This window comes from Giraffa tippelskirchi, chromosome 9 (assembly GCF_054371585.1).
Source record: "Giraffa tippelskirchi isolate mGirTip1 chromosome 9, T2T-mGirTip1v1.2.pri, whole genome shotgun sequence".
In the NCBI taxonomy this organism is placed as follows: Eukaryota; Metazoa; Chordata; class Mammalia; order Artiodactyla; family Giraffidae; genus Giraffa; species Giraffa tippelskirchi.
The window spans coordinates 163,202,928-163,221,880 of record NC_137283.1 but is presented as its reverse complement, the minus strand read 5'-3'; the positions used below and the strand labels follow the sequence as shown (position 1 = coordinate 163,221,880).

Here is an 18,953-nt window from a genome sequence, read left to right as displayed (position 1 = left end):
GAAAAAGGATAAATACCACGTAGTTCCACTTACACAAACTGTCTATCAGAGGCCGGTTTGTAGAGAGAGAAAGCAAAATGCAGGTACCAGGGGCTCCAGGAGCAGAGAATGGGGCTAGGCTGCTCAATGGTTACAGAGTTTCTGTCTGGGGTGATTAAGAAGTTTTGGAACTAGAGAATGGTGTTGGTTGTATAACATTGTGAATGTGATTACTGCCACTGAATTGTACATTTAAAAGAGGTTACGATATAAGGTCATAATTCCTTCACGTCACTATACATGAAATTCTATGGAATAATTACAATCCATTTCCCACATAATTGCAGTCTTTACATACATTTAAATCAGTGTTGTAATAGCTATGCTTGGATTCTCTGATTTTGTATTGAAGTTATGAAGCTTTCAAGGAACTTGAAGTCTTGTTTCAGATGATGAGTGCTTCGCATTTGATTTTTACTAATTGTGGATAAGTTCTTTATATTGACAATGGTGTTTAGTTGGAACCAAAATGAAACCAGTTCAGTAAAAATGGTTTAATGTGATCGTAACAATTTATTCTTGTTCACTTTTACATTGAAAGCAATTGCTAATCCCGAGCTGGTTAAAATTCTCTAGTGCACTTTTAATTAAAAAAAAAATCTCATTACTCAAACTAGGCCAATTGAAAGTAATTTTTACTATTAAAACATATACACTACTATTTATAAAATAGATAATCAACAAGGACATCTTGTATAGCACAGGGAACTAATACTCAATATTTTGTAATAATCTATAAGAGAATAGAACTTGAAAAAATAATATGTATATATATATGTATAACTGAATCACTTTGCTGTACACCTGGAACTAACACAACAGTTTAAATCAACTCGACCTCAATAAAAAATATTACTCATGTTTACTTGGAAAGTTTGTTGTCTAGTCTGTAAGTTGTGTCCAACTCTTTGTGACCCCATGAACCACAGCGCTCCAGACTTCTCTGTCCTTCGCTGCCTCCCAGAGTTTGCTCAGATTCATGTCCTTTGAGTTGGTGATGCTAGCTAACCATCTCAACCTCTGCCACCTCCTTCTCCTTTTTGTATCTACTTAAGGAAATAAAAGGTTTGGATTTTAAAATGTCATTCAAATGACCCGTTGTTTGACTTCGTGAACCTGGTATGATGATATTTAAAAGCTCCAGGCCAGGGGAGGCTGTTTTCTGTGGAGCCTTAGCTGTGTGTGTTAGGATCGGACCTCAGTCTGGAGCACGGCCTGCTGGACTCCTCCTTTCTGTGCCGTGTCCTCAGGCAGGCGCGTGAGGAGCCTGTAGAGCGCACTCTGCCATTGCTTTCCCCGGAGTCCGGAGCCCGTAGAGCGCGCTCTGCCATTGCTTTCCCCGGATCCCGTAGAGCGCGCTCTAACTTCGAGTTCGCTGCTGCCGCCCCTGACCCCCTCTTATCTGCTCACTCGCTCACGGCAGAGCTTAACTTCTGTGACTCCCAGGAACCCTTCAGGGGTTGCTCACCCCTTAGTCATCACATCCTCCCACACCATCTACCCACTTGCACGTCAGAAATACTGAAATTGTGTCAAGTCATTTATCTCTGTGTTAAAAAAAACAACCGACACCATGAACATCCTGAAATCAGGGATGCTGACAACTCTGACAAAAGTCTGGGCTTTTGAAACGCATAGATCAGCTGCCCTCAGGTAAGTCAGGGCTCATTTCATGATCTAGATAGTTTTTTCAATCCTGCACATGGATTATTCAGACCATACAGTGCTTTTTACTGTGACGAAAGATGGGGCAGTGAATTCAGTTATTTATCGTTCTTGAGGTTCAGACTTGCTTAGTGAATTAATCAGTTTCACCACCCCTTGAAGCAATCACACTTGAAAAGGTTACCATTTTGGATGGAAATCTTCTAAATTTTGCTTGAAGGTTATCTGTGCTCTTCTGACTTCCAAATCAGAGCAAACTAATATCACTTTGTCTTTTTTGATAGAAATAACGAAAATCCGTGCATCCCCACTCTATGTCAGGCACTGTGCTTAGCGTCTTGCCTGGATTGTTGTATGTGAGCCTCGGTCTGACCTGTGAGGTAGTGGAGATTTTCTTCATTGAATATATATAAGGAAAATAAACGTCAGAGAGATTAGGTAAGTGGGCCTGTGAGCACAGAAAGTTCTAAAACCCAGGCAAGCTGATCTCAGAGTAGTACTGTTTTACTTTCTGATGCTTGAAGATGGTCACACCACACTAGTCTCTTAAATTCTGGCGGTTTTAAGATCTTTATCATTTACAGCTGTTTTTGTTTGTTCTGCTGTGGCACCGTGGCATTGGTTTATAATCCAGATAAGCAAGGTATAAGATTATGTATAAAGCAAGAATAAACCACTTTCAAATAAAATACTGAGAGGAAACCTCATTGAAATCTGGAGAGCTTGTCTTCTGTGACATATGCCCAAATTACCATTCCTTTCTCATTTAAGTAAGTTTAAGGTTTCTTAATAATTTTGTACCCTTAGAAAGTTTCTGTTTCAAGGGTGCTTCCCTTGATGACATTTCTGGCAGTGCTCTTCCCTGCTTCCTTCCCTCCCTGCGGGTCTCTCTGCAATTCTTGTGTCACAAGTTAAAAGGTGTAGGACGTGATCGAGCCCCTTGGCATCCTGGCTGACTGTTGAGAGTGCTCTGAGGTAGGTGAGAACCCCTTGGGTCTGGTTCTCAGGATGAAACCCTGGGTCATTACACGGCATGGCCTTCCCACACTGACCAGGGGATGGGCCCACTGCCAGGCCACATGCTTACGGCTCTTTGGTTACCCACCAACACTGCTGTTTTTTTCTTTTTTTAATGCTCACCCAACACTGTTCCTCTTTCCCATCTCACCAGAGGGTTTGTGCTTTTCACTGTGAACTGGGAGGTGAATGAGTTTATCACAGGAGGAGGGGGACTGGTGCAGTTCATCAGGGTCTGGCCCGGGGAGGGTCTGGGTAGGGGTGAGGGGCGGAGCTGACACTGTTGTCTTTCTGCACCAATTGCCCTGGCTGGAGACGTGGAAAATACTGGAGGGGGACCTGAGCCCCCTCTTCGTGAGTCTCCTTGGGCAGAAGGACCATGTCATTCTTGGATTCTCTGGTTCAGATGACTGTCACTCACTCTGTGTCTCTGGTCCTCTCTTCACATAGCCCACTTTCTCTAGGAGACAGGCTCCATGCGTGTGAACCACAGCCGGTTCCATGCTGGATGCTGAGATGTGCCCGTGGTGGTGTGAGGAGACACGAGCCGACAGAGATGGCCAGTACAGGCCACCTCTGGATAGTCCTCACATGCCTTTTCTGTGTTTGCAAAATGGGTGGACTTCACACCCATCTAAAGCAGCATCCAGGCTTTAGACCCAGGAATTGCTCTTAAAGCAAATTCTGCTCCCCATGTCTCTCTCACCTGCCTAACCTGCAAGTTGAAGTTTTGTTACACTAACATAACGTAAAAATCCAAATTACTAGACAAGTATGCTAGTCCAAGTGATTTTCTTATGCACCAGTTGTGCCAATGTAGCAAGCTTACATTTAACCAATACATATTATATATCTGTGTTTATACACCTATCTCTATATACTAGTTATTTTTGCTATCAAAAAAGTAGAGTCACTGTATTCTTCTCTGAATATTTCATTGGTCAGTTTTCAAAAAAGTAATCATAGCCTAAAAGTTGAGTTATGTTTTATTTGGTGGGAATTTTCAGGACTTCAAGCCTGGGAGACAGCATCTCAAGTTAACTTTGAGAGAACTGCTCTGAGGAAGCGAGGGGAGGAGCTAGGTTATATAGAAGTTTTACAACAAAGGGCAGGTAGTCCGAACATCAGATTACTTGTAATTAAAAGAAACCAGATATCCAATACGAAGAGCCGACTCATTGGAAAAGACCCTGATGCTGGGAAAGATTGAAGGCAAGAGGAGATGGGGGAAGACAGAGGAGGAGATGGTTGGATGGCATCACTGACTCATTGGACATGAGTTTAAGCAAACTCCAGGAGAGAGTGAAAGACAGGGAATCCTGGCGTGCTGCAGTCCAAGGGGTCACCAAGAGTCAGACACGACTGAGCGACGGAACGACAACAAAGATATCCCAAGTTAAGAAATCGAGAGCTTTTCTATGTGTGGGAAGATGCAAGAGTCTGGGCTCGCTGGACTCTTTCCTTTCACGTGCATCACAGCTCTGCTGGTTCAGTGTCTCGTGTTTTTGCATCCCGAGCTGCCATGGGGCTCACCGTCAGGAGTGGCTGCAGCCTGGTGGCTGGTACTCTCCTCTTTCCCAAGTGCCCTCAGGGCTCACATTGGAGGGCTGGGCTCCCCGATGACTGTGACATCCTTGTTTACTGATAAGGCAGGAAACACTCTATTTCTCAACATGCAATTTATTTTAGAGAAAAAGCAGTCTTTGTTGCTTTGGGATTCTCCCACTGTTGATTCTGTGCTCCACTGCTGAGAGTTGTGTGAGTAAGTGCCGATCCTTGAGGCTGAAGGCCAGAGGGATTTATTCTGCTCGTAAGGTTGATTCTGTGTTTAGTTGACCTTTATTTTGGCTAAATCACATGCAGCAGTCACATCTGTAGGGTAGGCTGACCTCCTGACTGGTCCTGGGTGGCTGGGACTTTCCTGACTTTAGGACAGAATGTCTCATGTCCTGGGAAGCCCCTCAGTCCCTCTCAGGCAAGCCAAGAGAGCCACTTACCCTGGAGCCAGACTTTCTGAGGGGCTCACCTCCGTGAGGTCCTAGCCACCAGCTGCCCCCACGACAGCACTGGCAGTTGGCAGCGGACCAGATGAAACAGCTCGTTTGAAGCTGTCCATGCAGAGATGAAGGGTGTGGTCCTGCAGTAGGTGCCAAAGCTCTAAAGCTGACCCGTCCTGATTCTGGGCACTGCTTCCTCGGGTAGTTTGTGGTTGCGGGAGGTCGGCTTGCCTGACGGAGTCAGAGGACAGGACCGAACTCTGCCCTCTCTAGAGGGCTTTTAGGCTTGCTCGGCTTGTCGTCCCAGAGCTTCTCCTGGCTTTTCAGGACCTAAGGATGTACGCATAACCACGCTCAAGAAAGCATCTTGCACTTGAGAAAAACATCAGTCTCTTTTCATCGCAAATATCTCTTCTATGAACATGTATTTTCTTGAAGTTGTGCCCTTAGTTTTGATTCTAGGCATCAAGTACAGAAATAGCACTGCCTAATTCTGTAGAGATTCAAGAGATGCCAGCCAGTATAACTGAAGATATTTATCTAAAATAAATTGTATTGAAAAAGTGATCTGTTCCATATCTGTATTGCTTTCAGTGTTTTTCAATGAAGATGCTGGTGTTATACAATATATGTGCCATTTCCTCTGTTGTTGAGAAATCCACTCTTTTATTTGCATAGGAAACTGCAGTGCACTGGTTGGATTCAGGAGAAACTGTGAAAAGTTGTCTATTAACAAAATACTTCACTGGGCGAGAAGGTAGCTCATCTGTGAAATTCAGTGGCTATGTAATAATTTGCTAGTCAAATATTAATTTGACATCCAAGCCAAGGGCATGTATTAGCAGTGCTCTTGGCTTCATCTGTACAAGGTGTATGCGTGCAAAGTTGCTTCAGTCGTGTCCAACTCTTGTGACCCCGTGAGCTGCAGCCCGCCAGGCTCCTCTGTCCATGGGATTCTCCAGGCAAGAGTACTGGAGTGGGTTGCCATGCCCTCCTCCAGGGGATCTTCCTGACTCAGGGATGGGACGCTCATCTCTTATGTCTCCTGCACTTACGGGCAGGTTCTTTCTTTACCACTAGTGTCACCTGGGAAGCCCTTTGTGCATGGTGACATCTTGTTATAATATCTTGTTGTGGATTTTGTTTTATATGTATATATACGCATATATATGTTCACATTATGATAATATCACAAAGAAACTTTAGAAAAGGCCACAAAAGAGCTGTCCGCTTTAGGCTGTTTGCCTAAAGAAAATGTTTCTCAGAGGGCATGAAAGCTACTTGAGGAAAAACTGAAATGATATTTTTTTAAGTGTTTACTGTGGGTACCAAGGAGCTGTTGTTTCATGAACTCACTCCTGGGACCTTGCGCTGTCTCCTTGCTAAATACAGTTCCGGCCGTTTAAAACTAGGCTTTGTGCTAGAGAGAACGCTGATTTTCAGAGTAATCTCACAAACTGGTTCCTGCGAGTTTCCTGTGTAAGGAAAGTGGAGGAGACAGCAGTCGCTGCTCGCTGAGCTCTCTCCCTCGCGTCCCTGTCTCGTGGGCAGAGCCGCGCAGGGACTGAACCCCGGCCCACCTGGAGGATGCCTTCTGTTCCTTGGGAAGAGCAGCAGAGGAAATGAAGTTCAGGCAACTTCCTGGAAAGCCAGTGTTTTCCAACTGCAAATCAGGCGTAAAACTAAAGGAGGAAAACTCCGGTTTGTGAACAGAAGTCAGGGTTCTAGGTTATCGCATGTGAATCAGTGAAAACAGATGTTGCTGTGTTTCCTCCGTTTGGGGGCTGCAGGCGCACTCCCTGCAGCGCCACAAACACAACGGGGATGCAGTGTTAGGTCACAGGAGCCAGAAGATGAGAGTGACCGCAAATGGATCCTGATGGAAGAAGGATCCAAGAGGAAGCAACACAAGTGTGGAAAGACATTTGAACTTTAGCAAGAGAAGCTGAGTAGTAGCCCCATAAAATGAATCTAAGCTGAACGAGTAAACCTTATTATGCATAAAGTATTTCTTTGCAAAAAAGTGTTTTAAGATAAAATTTTCTTGAAACATTTTGGTACCCATCATACTTAAAAGAACCTCAGACTCACACATCTAATATTTTAATCATTGTTTTGAACGTTTCTTTAAAACAAAGGAAACCTACGAAGTGATCGCATCTCATTGCTTTCATCATCACCTAGTGAGCGCCTTTGCCTTTTGCTTCTGTTTCTCACCCATGGAAGAGATCCAGACTTATCTTCATCACTCTGTATCCATAGCATTCCCCAGTTTGTTGGGAGTATCTGAATAAAAAGCTTTTCTGGAAGACTGACATTTAAAATAATAGGTTTTACATAGTTATTATGACTTTAGTAGCTACCTTACCAAGTTTGTTTTATCTTAATATAATGAGTGGGGTTTAATTATTTTGTATGTATTTTTGTAAATTGGGTCCAGTGAGTCTACCACGTTGCTCACTGGACTTATTTTATCACACTCCTTACAGCGAGCCGGCCCCTGGTCCAGCCCTCACTTCCGTGTGACCAGGAGATGCGCTGGACCTGCGCAGGGAGTATTTTCTCTATTTTCATGCACTTCATCAGTTATTCAGATGTTTTCTGGATGCCTCCAGTGTGCCAGGAACTCTGCTAACTGCTGAAATATAACAGTGAGCAACATAAAAAGTAGTCTCTGTTTTGAAAAAGGCCCCGAGTTGAACGGCTAGGGCAGGCTCAGTGCACTGGGGAAGCTGCATTGGGGCCAGGCAGAGCCAAGGGAGGCTTGGAAGACACCTGGGCCTTGGGGGCGGGGTGGGTGGGGGGCTGGGGGGGTAGGGGGCAGGCGGCAGGGAGAAAGGGCACCCGGGCAGAGGATTCAGAAGCCTGCGTGTGTGTGGCCAGGCCTGAGGGAGGCGTGCGTGGTCTGTCCCGGCGCCCAGGGGCTGGTCAGTGTCCTTGCGCTTAGAGTCGGGAGCTGTTGAGCTGGGGAAGGGAGGCAGAGGGGTGGCTTGGGATGGGATGTTGGGAGGCTTTCTGAGTAGCATCCACAGTTTCGATGTTACCTTTGAGGGATGAGGACCAGCTGAAAACTCTTAAGGAAGGAATAAGGGCTAAGGTTGAATGAACACTGACGAAGGAGACTTTAACATTTTTGGAGGCTGGTTGGGGGTGGGGGGGCTGAATAAAAGCAGAAAGGAGCTAGTGGAGTGTTGAGGACCCAGTCCCTGACAAAACGGGTGAAAAAGGAAATCTTTGAAAGGTGTCTGCAGGACATCATTAGCACAGCTTGGGGCTGTGGGGTCCTGGAGAGGAGGGCAGGGAGGACAGACAGACAGAAGGACACGAGGGGGAAGGATGTGGGCCCAGGAGCAGGGCCCGCCTCGGAGCAGAGGAGGAGCTTGGTTTGGGCCAGCTGGGTCTGATGCACATGTTGGCCCGATGAGTCCAGATCACGGGCTGATGGTAGCAAGTCCTGTGGGGATCTGAGTCTGGAGAGAGACTGTAAGGGCTGGCGTCCAGTTGTTGATTCAGGTATCCCTGTGTCTTTCATGTCTCTGTTGCCGTTGGAAGAGGAGCCCTGCAGTGCGTTGACTAGGGTGATTTCACACTTCGCTGTGACTAGTAATGTTTTACAGCCTCTACCTTACAGTTCTATGGGCTTCCTCAGTATCCACAAATTCGCGATTTCTCCACGGTAATCAAGTATTTGGTTCATTGTCTGCTGGTTTATGGGGTGAAGTATATTAAAGGAAATACATCCAAACACATGCAAAGAATGTGTTTTATTACTCTTCAAAAGACAGCATCTGTTGGGGAAGTAACATTACCTTCTATGACACCATGTGATGCAAGAAACAGGAACAAAACGAGACATTTGTTTTTCAATTTAAACTATAAATATGTGAAAGGAAACCAGTGAATGTAAAAGAGAAACTATTGCCTAAATACTCTTTTCTGTTGGAGTTTTAGAACATTTTATGTGTCAGATTTGAATGAATTTTCATCTTTGAACACTGCTTATGATTACAGGTGTAATAAAGGATTTTGCTGGTAGTTCTCATGTCATTCTGTTTGAATTTAAGTCCTATTGATTAAAATGGTAAGGTTTTAGCTTTTGCTGTGTGGAAGCTGAGATATTTTTATAGTCATTCGTGAAAAAGTTCGGCGCGGTGAGAGTCTTTTGCTGGAGAAGATGTTTTAGTACCGTTCCTTACAGCGTGCTTCAGTTCGTAGTCTTGGCGTGAAGTGAACCAAAGAGGTTTATTTCTCACCTCATTTTCTAATGTGAAGACTTCTTCAAAAGTGTGTGGCTGCGGAGAGTGTTCCTGATGTTTGCGTGCAACTGTTGGGTTTCAGACAGGAGTGAGAAGGCCCGCCCCTGGGGTTGCCGTAGTTGGGAGGAATACGAGAATAAACAAATGCTCCCGTCAGAAAACTACTTTCTGTTCTCTGAGCAGTAGACATCTCATCTGGTCTACCTTTACATTTATAGTGGGTAATTTAGCCTGGGTATTTCTGCGTAGATTATTTTTTTCCTAATTATGTTGTTCAGTATGTGGTGACGTTTGAAACCCTGCAGGAGATGAGCTGCCTTCTGCACGTGGGTAGTGCATGCTTTCAGTCCCTGGGAGAAGACAGCACAGGGGTGTGTAAGACACAGGGGAAGGGGCGTCCCATCTCTGTTGCCAGCTGAAGTTGTCTGTGGTAGTTACTCATGACTGTGACTTTCAGCTGGAACTTGGCAAGTCCTTGTAGGCTGGGAAAGAGAGCTGATTTTTGAATGAAGGAGCTAAAATAACGTAAACAGTACATGATCTTTGTTTCACTTATGGTTGTGTAAAACAAACACAGCTTGTTTAATCCAAACGTTGTGGCAGGTTTTCTTAGAGAAAATTGTATTAATATTTATGGAGAATTTTCTGCATGTTGCTTTCAAGAGAATGAAAACATGTAATGGCCACTACCTCACTAATGTGATAGGCTAGCGGGGAATTGTGCAGAGATTAGGTTAGTTTTGGGCTTCCCTTGTGGCTCAGGTGGTAGAGAATCCACCTGCAATGCGGGAGACCTGGGTTCCATCCCTGGGTTGGAAAGATCCCCTGGAGAAGGGAAAGGCTACCCACTCCAGTATTCTGGCCTGGAGAATTCCATGGACTATACAGTCCCAAAGAGTCAGACACAGCTGAGAGACTTTCGCTAGGTTAGTTTTAGAGAGAGAGAATTCCATGGCCAGTAGCAATTGTCCCTCCTCTGTCAGCTGCTGGCCACAGGCCCTGCATACCTGTGGCTCTAGAAGGCACGTGGCTCAGGGCTGGCCCTCACAGTGTCCATCATCGGGGCAGAGACCCGGCCACGGCTCACCCGGGCCCTTGTGCAGGGCTCGGGGGGGATCCTGGGGCGGGGGTTCTCTCGTTTTGCTGAGGTTGGTAGGCAGGGGTCGGGTGCGCCTTGCCTGCTGTGTGCGGGAAGCCTGTGCTTCAGTCAGGACGGGCCAGGTTACGGCGCCGTGCCGCGCGGCCCGGGTGACAGTCCCGTCTTTCTCTCTCCCACAGAGTCCCCGCGGGACCCGACGGGAGCGCCGTAACGCCGCACTGGGTGCTTGCTTGTTTGTTTGTCTGCTGGGCTAAGTGTGAAGTGGGATTTTTGTCTCTTGCAGTTGAAAGGGCCTTTTGAGAGACATGTCGGGACTTGATTCGGTGGAAAGGAACACCGCCGTAGGAGAGAGACAGAGGCAGCCCCGGGTCAGGCGGCCTCAGGGTTTAACTCTGACATGGACTCGGGCTCTCGGCTGCTTCCAGGGCAAGACTCGCAAGTTAAAGCTTAAAGTTCCATGGGTCGTTTCCCTTACTTTACGAACAGAAAGCTGAGGTGATGAGTGGCCTGAACCTTCTGTTAAAGGTCAAATAAGAACTTAAGGACCAGGACTCAAGCCAGGAAGGGCTTTCCTGACTCTACATGCAGGGGTTCTTCCAGTGCTTTTCCGTCTGTCTCTCTCACAAATGAAGGTAGAAAAGTTTTCAGGGCTGGACTCAGATGGTCAGAAGAAAAGGCAGATGGCTATGAGGTAGCAGACATAGCGGGCGCTTTACCCACGAGGTGGGAATTGTATTTGAAAATCCTGTAAGTTATCATTTATGGCAGCAGAAGCACTGCTTGAATCAGAACTCTTTCTGGAAGAATCAATGGAAGGTGGCTGTTTGTGAGGACGGGCATTTGGACCCAATCTCATGACACAGCGGTGGTGTTAAGGCACCTGCCCTTTCTGCTCTGTGAACTCAGCTGACTCCAGAGACCCGGGCTCTCATGTGGAGACAGTGCCACGTGCCTGAAGCTGTCTTCACCGTGCACCTGCGCAGTTCTGTCTGCGCTGGTCCTTGGATGATGACCTCAGAGCTCCGTCGGCCACACGTTGAGAACTGGGCTTTGGGGGACAAACATGGCTTTGTCCTTCCAGAGGAGAAGCTGCCCCTTGTAAGAGATGAGCGCGCACTTGAACTCTTCCAGCTTCTACGGTTAATGCATTTCCAAAAGTTAACTTTTCTCTCCATCTAAGTGGGAAAAATATTTTGAAAAATATCAGTCTGCTATTTCCAAGCTATGAAACAAGGAAGTGGAAAAACTTGGGTTTTTCTTTGACAAGTTTTTACCTAGTCTTATTTATGACAGGGTAACAGTGAATAAACATACTTCCTGTTGGACTATTAAGAGCCTTAGGTTGACTGTCTTCTAGTATGACCACACCAGTCTCCTGGGTTGCCAGCACCGTGTGACCACTTCCATTGCCTCAGAGCCCTTAGCAACCTGACTCAACCCCCTTCCTCGGCCCAGGCTCCCACATGACCTCCACACACTCTGTGTTGCAGCCACACCACGCCACAGGGGCTTCTCCTCCCACCTGACTTGCTGTTTGCTCTCTGCCGACCTTTGCACATTCTTCCGAGCTTCCTCTGAGCCTTTCTCCCACTGGCTGTTCCCAGTACACTTGCTGCTCTAAGAAACGCTCTTCTGTTCCCACTATGATCCCTGGTGATATTTTGGGTTTTCTCTCTTGAATGTGAGGTTAGATTGCATCTCCCTGTCCCCTACAAGCTTATAATCACAAGACTTGCTTTGGCCAATAAAATGTAGAAGGAAGTCAGGTGTGTTACTTAGCAGTGGACTTCTTTGATGGTCAGAGTGCAGTTTACCATGTTCCCTTCCCCCAGGCTAAGCAGTGACGTTCTGGACTGTCACTTTGAGTGGCTGAGTGAGAGCAAAGTGAAGGTGTGTCCCGAGAACGTCAGTGAGCAGGCTTAGTGAGTGAAAAGAAATCTTTGATGTTTTAAGTCACTAAGATTTTGGAAGAGTTTGTTGCTGTTGTTTTTCAGTCGCTAAGTCATGTCCGATTCTTTGCAACCCCATGAGCTGCAGCATGCCAGACTTCCCTGTCCTTCACCATCTCCTGGAGTTTGCTCAAACTCATCTATTGAGTCAGTGATGCCATCCAGCCATCTCATCCTCTGTCATCCCCTTCTCCTCCTGCCTTTAATCTTTCCCAGCATTGGGATCTTTTCCAGTAAGTCGACTCTTCACATCAGGTGGTCAAAGTTCTGGAGCTTCAGCTTCATCATCAGTCCTTCCAATGAATATTCAGGGTTGATTTCCTTTAGGATTCTCCAACACCACAATCGAAAGCATTAGTTCTTTGGTGCTCAGTCTTCTTTATGGTCCACCTCTCACATCCATACATGACTACTGGAAAAACCATAGCTTTGACTATATGGACCTTTGTTAGCAAAGTGATGTCTCTGCTTTTTAATACACTGTCTAGATTTGTCATAGCTTTTCTTCCAAGGAGCAAGCATCTTTTAATTTCATGGCTGCAGTCACTGTCTGTGGTGATTTTGGAAGCAAAGAAAATAAAATCTGTCACTGTTTCCATTGTTTCCCCATCTATTTGCCATGAAGTGATGGGACCAGATGCCATGATCTTCATTTTTTTGAATGTTGAGTTTTAAGCCAGCTTTTTCACTCTTCTCTTTCACTTTCATCAAGAAGCTCTTTAATTCTTCGTTTTCTGCCATAAATGTGGTGTCATCTGTATATCTGAGGTTATCTCTCCTGGCAATCTGTATCTTCATCAAGATTGATGATAAAGATTGAGCTTCCTCCAGCCCGGCATGTCCCATGATGTGCTCTGCGTATGAGTGAAACAAGCAGGGTGACAGTACACAGCCTTGACGGGCTCCTTTCCCAACTTGGAACCAGTCTGTTGTTCCATGTCCAGTTCTAACTGTTGCTTCCTGACCTGCATACAGGTTTCTCAGGAGGCAGATCAGGTGGTCTGGTATTCCCGTCTCTTTCAGAATTTTCCACAGTTTATTGTGATCCACACAGTCAAAGGCTTTAGTGTAGTCAATGAATTAGAAGTAGATGTTTTTCTGGAACTCTTGGTTTTTCTAGGATCCAGTGGATGTTAGTAATTTGATCTCTGGTTCCTCTGCCTTTGCTACATCCAGCTTATACATCTGGAAGTTTTTGGTTCAGGTTCTTAATGTAAAAATGTCAGGGGTAGGGCATCCAGAGACCTAGGACATTTTGAAAGCAGTTTCTCTTGTGAAGTGAATTTGAAGGACAGCGAAACTGTCTCTAAGTCCTGGAGTGTATCAACTTTTGTGTGACAGCGTCTTCATCTCTACCTCCTAGGGCAGTTGGAAACAGGACATGCTGTGGTGAGTGCTCCGTGTGTGTGTGTGTGTGTGTGTGTGTGTGTGTGTGTGCGCGCGCGCGCGCTCAGTCTTTGTGACCTCATGGACTGTAGCCTGCCAGGCTCCTCTGTCCATGGGATTTTCCAGGCAAGAATACTGGAGTGGGGTGCCATTTCTGCCTCCAGGGGATCTTCCCAGCCCAGGGGTCGAACCTGTGTGTCCTGCGTCTTCCTGCACTGGCAGGCAGATTCTTTACCACCGAGCCCCCTGGAAGCCCAGTAATGTTACCAAGTCACAAGCAACATTACATAGTACATACCAGCTGCTCAACAGATGTTACCAAACCATGTGTAATAAATTATGTGTGATAAGAACTCTTTGCAAAACAGAATGCTAGGGGAGGGGCAATTTGGGAGACTGGGATTGACACGTACACAGTACTGTATATAAAATAGGTAACTAATAAAGACCTACTGTACAGCCCAGGGAACTCTACCTACCACTCTGTAATGGCCTATATGGGAAAAAGAATCTTAGACGTGGATATATGTGGGTCACTGATTCACTTTGCTGTACACTTAAACTAACAGAACATTGTAAATCGACTATGTTCCAATGGAAATTAAAAAAAGAAACCAAAATGCTAATATCATTGAATTTGAGTAGCTAAAGAGAAAATATTGAAATCATACTGAATCTAAATGTTTGGGTACTAGATTTGGCTAATACTGCTTTCAGCAGCAAGTATGTTTTAAGAATTAATTCCTTGTTTGAGAGGCAGGGGTGAAGGGGGTCGAGCGGGAGCAATATTTGAAAACACTCAGTTGCGATTGCACTGGGTATAACCCTGCAGAGACGCTAAGGCAGCCAAGTGGGCCCTGCAGGTGCCTCTGTGGGCAAATACGTTTCTGTGTCCTTGATTAAACAGCCTCAAGACCTTGATGGGGCGCACAGTATGGGAGTGAAAGGTTCGATGAGGAAATATATGGATGTAAATCTGCCAACAGGAAGGGGAGCGGGAGGTGGAAGAATCCAGTGAGGAAGTTCATGCAAGGGGAAGCCACTGGCTATGCTGGAGTGCAGGGACAGGGAAGTGGGAGGGGCCGGGGTCTGTGCTGGGGGCGGGGCTCTGTGCTGGGGGCGGGGCTCTGTGACGGGGGCCCAAGAAGAAACACTTGCTACACCGTCTACTGAAGGGCACATCAGAGCAGTTACACGTGCCTGTGTGTCCACACACATGCGTGCCCACACACACGAATACAATTTGATTTCTTGAATGGAAACACAGACCCTCAAAAGGCAACCAATCCACTTTCTCATTGGCTTAAGTGTTTACCCTGATCTTAAAACTGTCAATGACCAGGGTTCTTGGCCTCCTTGATCAATAGGAATCCATCAGAGGCCAGGCATCAAATTCAGGCAAGGCATAATTAGGTTCCCCGCTGCACCGGGGTCAGGCTGGCAGCATGGCTTAGGGGGTCTGTCTCCCCTTTGGTGCTGCTGTGTGCAGGGGGCATGAGCTGTACCCTCCTTTGCTCCGGACACCCTGCTTTTGTTTTCTGCTCTTCAGAATGGCAGTTGGACTTTTTTGGTCTCTCTGTATCTCATTTGTGATTTGCCCCCAACTATACATCTACATGCTTTCCTGGTGATTCTAGTGGTAAAGAACCTGCCTGCCAATGCAACAGACATAAGAGACTTGGGTTTGATCCCTGGGTCAGGAAGATCCCCTGGAGGAGGGCATGGCAACCCACTCCAGTATTCTTGCTTGGAGAACCCCATGGACAGAGGAGCCTGGTGGGCTACAGTCCATGGGGTCGCAGAGTCGGACACGACTGAACCGACTTAGCAGGCACGCAGGCACATCCACACAGTTCTTTTTTGTCCCTTACAGTTCTTTGTATTTAGTTGTTGGAGATGTTTGTCCGGGTGCAGGCACTGCAGCAAAGGTCCCAGGTGCCAGCCTGTCTCATGCCCACACTGTGCAGAGAACTCATTCCCTGCCATTTCCTAGCAATTGTCCTTTAGAACCATGGGCTGACTCCCTCACTCTCTCTACTGAGGGGTGAGCATCTTGGGAAGGCTCGGCCCTCTTGGCCATCGGCCCCCAGCCTGGAGCCCTGAAAACGCAGCACGGCTTCCCTGGAACCCCGGGGGAGTGAGGCAGGGGGACTCGGCAGTGTCACCTTCCCACGGAGCTGGGACGTGCTGTTGGACAGAGACTCAAGCCTCTGGCTGGGGAGGGGCGAGGGAGGTGTGGGGAAGTGAAGGTTCCAGGCTTGGACTGTGATGTCAGCGGCCCTGGAGGGCAGAAGCTTGTCCCCAGCCCACGGCAGTTGGAATCTGTTGGAGGGCGGTTGGTCAGTCCTCAGCCTGAGAGAGCTGGGCAGTGGAAGACTCCGCCGGTGTGTCCGCTTGGACTCCATGTCGAGAGGAGGCCGTCTGAGGACTTGCGTGCAAGCTGCTGTCCCCAGGACAGCCCACAGGCCGGATGCCAGCCCTGGGGCTCAGGCTGCCTGAGAGGCCAGACCGGCCGCAGGGACCAGCTTAGTAGCGCTGTGCTGTGGACCAGAGAAGCCCTCCTGCTTCCTTCCGCCCGGGAGCCCCGGCAGCTAATGACTTTCTGTGGGATGGCAAGATGGTATGGTGAGGAGGGGGCTTGTTCCCATGGTACAGCCTCAGATGCTTATCAGCCCTTACTGTGTTCCAGGGTGCCCAGCCTGTTTAAAGACCCTGGGGTCCCCTAAGTCTCTGTTTTACGGTATCATAATGTAACGGGGACCCCTGGGATTTTCCTCGTTGATGTCAGTTAAGGGATAGAAGCCGTGGCTTCAAGGGTTCCTCTGCCATTCCATTCTTCTCAAAGGGTAGGAGAGAGACTGGTGAGAAAACTAAAACAGAAATTGATTGTAGTGCAACTTATCAGAGAGAAGCTGGGAAAGAGGTAGAGAAAAAAAGAACTGTAGAGGCACTGTGCCTTTGTGGAACAGAGAAAAGTTCACCCCCGTTGCAAGGGGGTGCGTTAAACTGAGCTGGGGCTGCCCGTGAATGTGTTTTCCTTACAAAGATGAGGGTGTACATTTTGCTATTGCTTCCTTTCCTTGGCTTGTTTCCGTATGCTTTTGTTTCCAACAGAGCATTTATTACTCACCAGAAATACCGCAGTCACGGTAAGGGGGGAGCTGGCGTATATAGTTCATCACGATGGCTTGCATTCCTTCAATTTCATCCATAATTGTCCTATATTGTGGCAGTTCTAAGGTTACTAGAGTGAAATAGATATTAGAATGTCTGGATTAGAGTTCAGACTAATCTAGAAGTACTTTGTGGTGGGACTGTTGGTTGCCTCTTTGAAGGATTGGAGAGACCCATCTGGGTAGGGTAGAAAATAGGATGGAGAACATGCCATAAGAGACAGCTAGAGATCTCTTCCAGAGACAGTGGATGAAGTGATGCAAAGGTTGTCAGGATGCATGGGGCTGGCTGTGTCATTTTACATAAATTCAAGTCCAAAGCTATGCTCCTAGCTGACAGCAAAAGTGAATTTCTAACTCCTGATCTAGAGTAAGTAGTCTTCTAATTTATGAGGAAAAAGACAGGGAGAAGGATTTTTTTTTTTTCCTTTGGAAATTAATCTGTGATTCTACCCATTGTCCCTGGAGAAGAAAATGCCAAACCACTCCAGTATCCTTGCCTGGAAAATCCCACGGACAGAGGAGCCTAGAGGGCTGCAGTCCATGGGGTTGCAAAGAGTCAGGCACGACTAAGCGATTAACACTACCCATTGTATCCTATTGTATATGCTTAATAGAAAATAGAAGAACCTCAGGAACCATTTATTGAGGAGTTAGGTGTTCTAGATGGCATGTTAAGGACTTTACCTGCATTATCTTTATTGGTCTTCACAGAAATTCTTACAAGACTGGTACTATTATTACCACTGTTTTGCAGATCTGAACCTTAGCATAAGTCCATTGCCCAGGTCACACAGTAGGGACCATGCCATTTGTTAAATTATAAATGAAGGGAAGAACTGCCTTTTTTGTAATGTGGAACAACTTCTGTACCAATGACTGAAGTGTGGAGAATTTTAAACAGTCTTGCTGAGAAGTACCTGTTTCATTTATTTTACCTGCTTCAAAAGGTGATTTGACAGGGTTGCCACTGCATTTGCATGTAACTCTTAGAAGTGATATTCTTAAGGTCGCTCTCTGCTTGTTAGTCTTTGGGGGCTCTCTCCAAGCTCTGGAAAGAGAAGAATGGAAGTTAAATATGAGCAGTAGAGTCTGCTTTCAGACTTTATGACGATACATTTTACCATCCTCAGACGCAATCAGATATTTGCTAAAATGTATGTGGGTATTTTAAGATCTAACCAGCAAATTGACAGGTTAGGGGGTTTTCCTCCACAAAAAATAAGTGGGGAAAAAGTCTTTTATATTAAGACTATAAGTAGTTTGGTAGTCTGATTTATGGCCTTGAGTCAGCCAGGAGGCCACGGACAAAAATGTTACATATTTTGGTGAAGTTCTTGTTGTCATGGTGTTTGGGTCACAGGAGACATCTATTTCACTCTTCCATTTCTTTTCCATTACATTAGGCTCGCAGCCTTCTTTCTGTTAGCTTCCAATTACATTCCATGGTATATAAAAATAAGATTTAAGGGCATGTGAAGGACACAACCAGAACTGTAAGTAAATCTAGTATCATTCATGGTTTCCCTTGTCTGGGGCTTCCTAGGGGGCTCAGTGGTAAAGAATCCACCTGCCAATGCAGGAGACGTGGAGTTCAGTCCCTGGTCTGGGAAGATCCTTTGGAGAAGGAAATGACAACCCACTCCAGTATTCTTCTGGAAAAACCCCATGGACAGAGGAGCCTGGCGGGCTACAGCACATGGGGTTGAGAAGAGTCGGACACGACTGAGTGACTGAACAACAGATTTCTCTTGTCTACTTTAGTTTGACATTGCTAAGATCTGTCCACAGTTACTAAGCTCTCCGGAAAAGAATTAACTGGAACATGTGATAGAGACATTCTCTTTCTGAAGTGGATTTGTTTCTATCTTATTTCCCGAGTCTTTGTTTACGTGGCACATTTAGACTCGAGGGACTTCTTCTTCCTATTAACCATAGTAGTCACATTTAATGTCACACACAAGTTACCTTAACATGATTTTGTAGTCAACACAGATGACCTAAAGGGAGAAAACATTTTTGTGGCTAAAACTTGAGTTCTGTGTAGGAAAATGCTTGGGTACAACTACAACTGAAAGCTCATTGACTTACTTTTCTGCATACAGTTTAAGAATTGAGGTAATGTATGACTAGTTCAACATTAAAACCTAAGTTAGAAGAAAGCAGTTTAAAAAAAACACAACCCACAAGGATAATTTTCTTAATCCATGGTTATAGCTATAGGTTTGTCATGTATTTATCCATTTGATACTCATATGTTGTTGTTATTGTTCAGTCAGTAAGTCGTGCCTGACTCTTTTCGACCCCATGGACTGCAGCACGCCAGGCTCCTCTGTCCGCTACTGTCTCCCACAGTTTGCTCAAATTCATGT

At 46.2% G+C, this 18,953-nt stretch overlaps 1 protein-coding gene across 30 annotated transcripts in view; it reads left to right on the top strand.

Moving 5' to 3' along the window:
- Positions 1-18,953, top strand: part of PDE10A (phosphodiesterase 10A) — a 344,897-nt gene that overhangs the window by 125,511 nt on the left and 200,433 nt on the right. For 11 of the 30 annotated variants that reach the window (XM_081529701.1, XM_081529699.1, XM_081529714.1 and 8 more), the window contains exon 1: positions 15,726-16,028. The exons of 11 other annotated variants lie outside the window; for them this stretch is intronic. In XM_081529701.1, the coding sequence (XP_081385827.1) occupies positions 16,026-16,028 (3 nt within the window). In that variant the 5' untranslated portion in view covers positions 15,726-16,025. Of the gene's footprint in view, positions 1-15,725; positions 16,034-18,953 lie in introns of those variants that run through there. 8 more of the 30 variants (XM_081529702.1, XM_081529718.1, XM_081529723.1 and 5 more) reach the window with 1 other exon arrangement.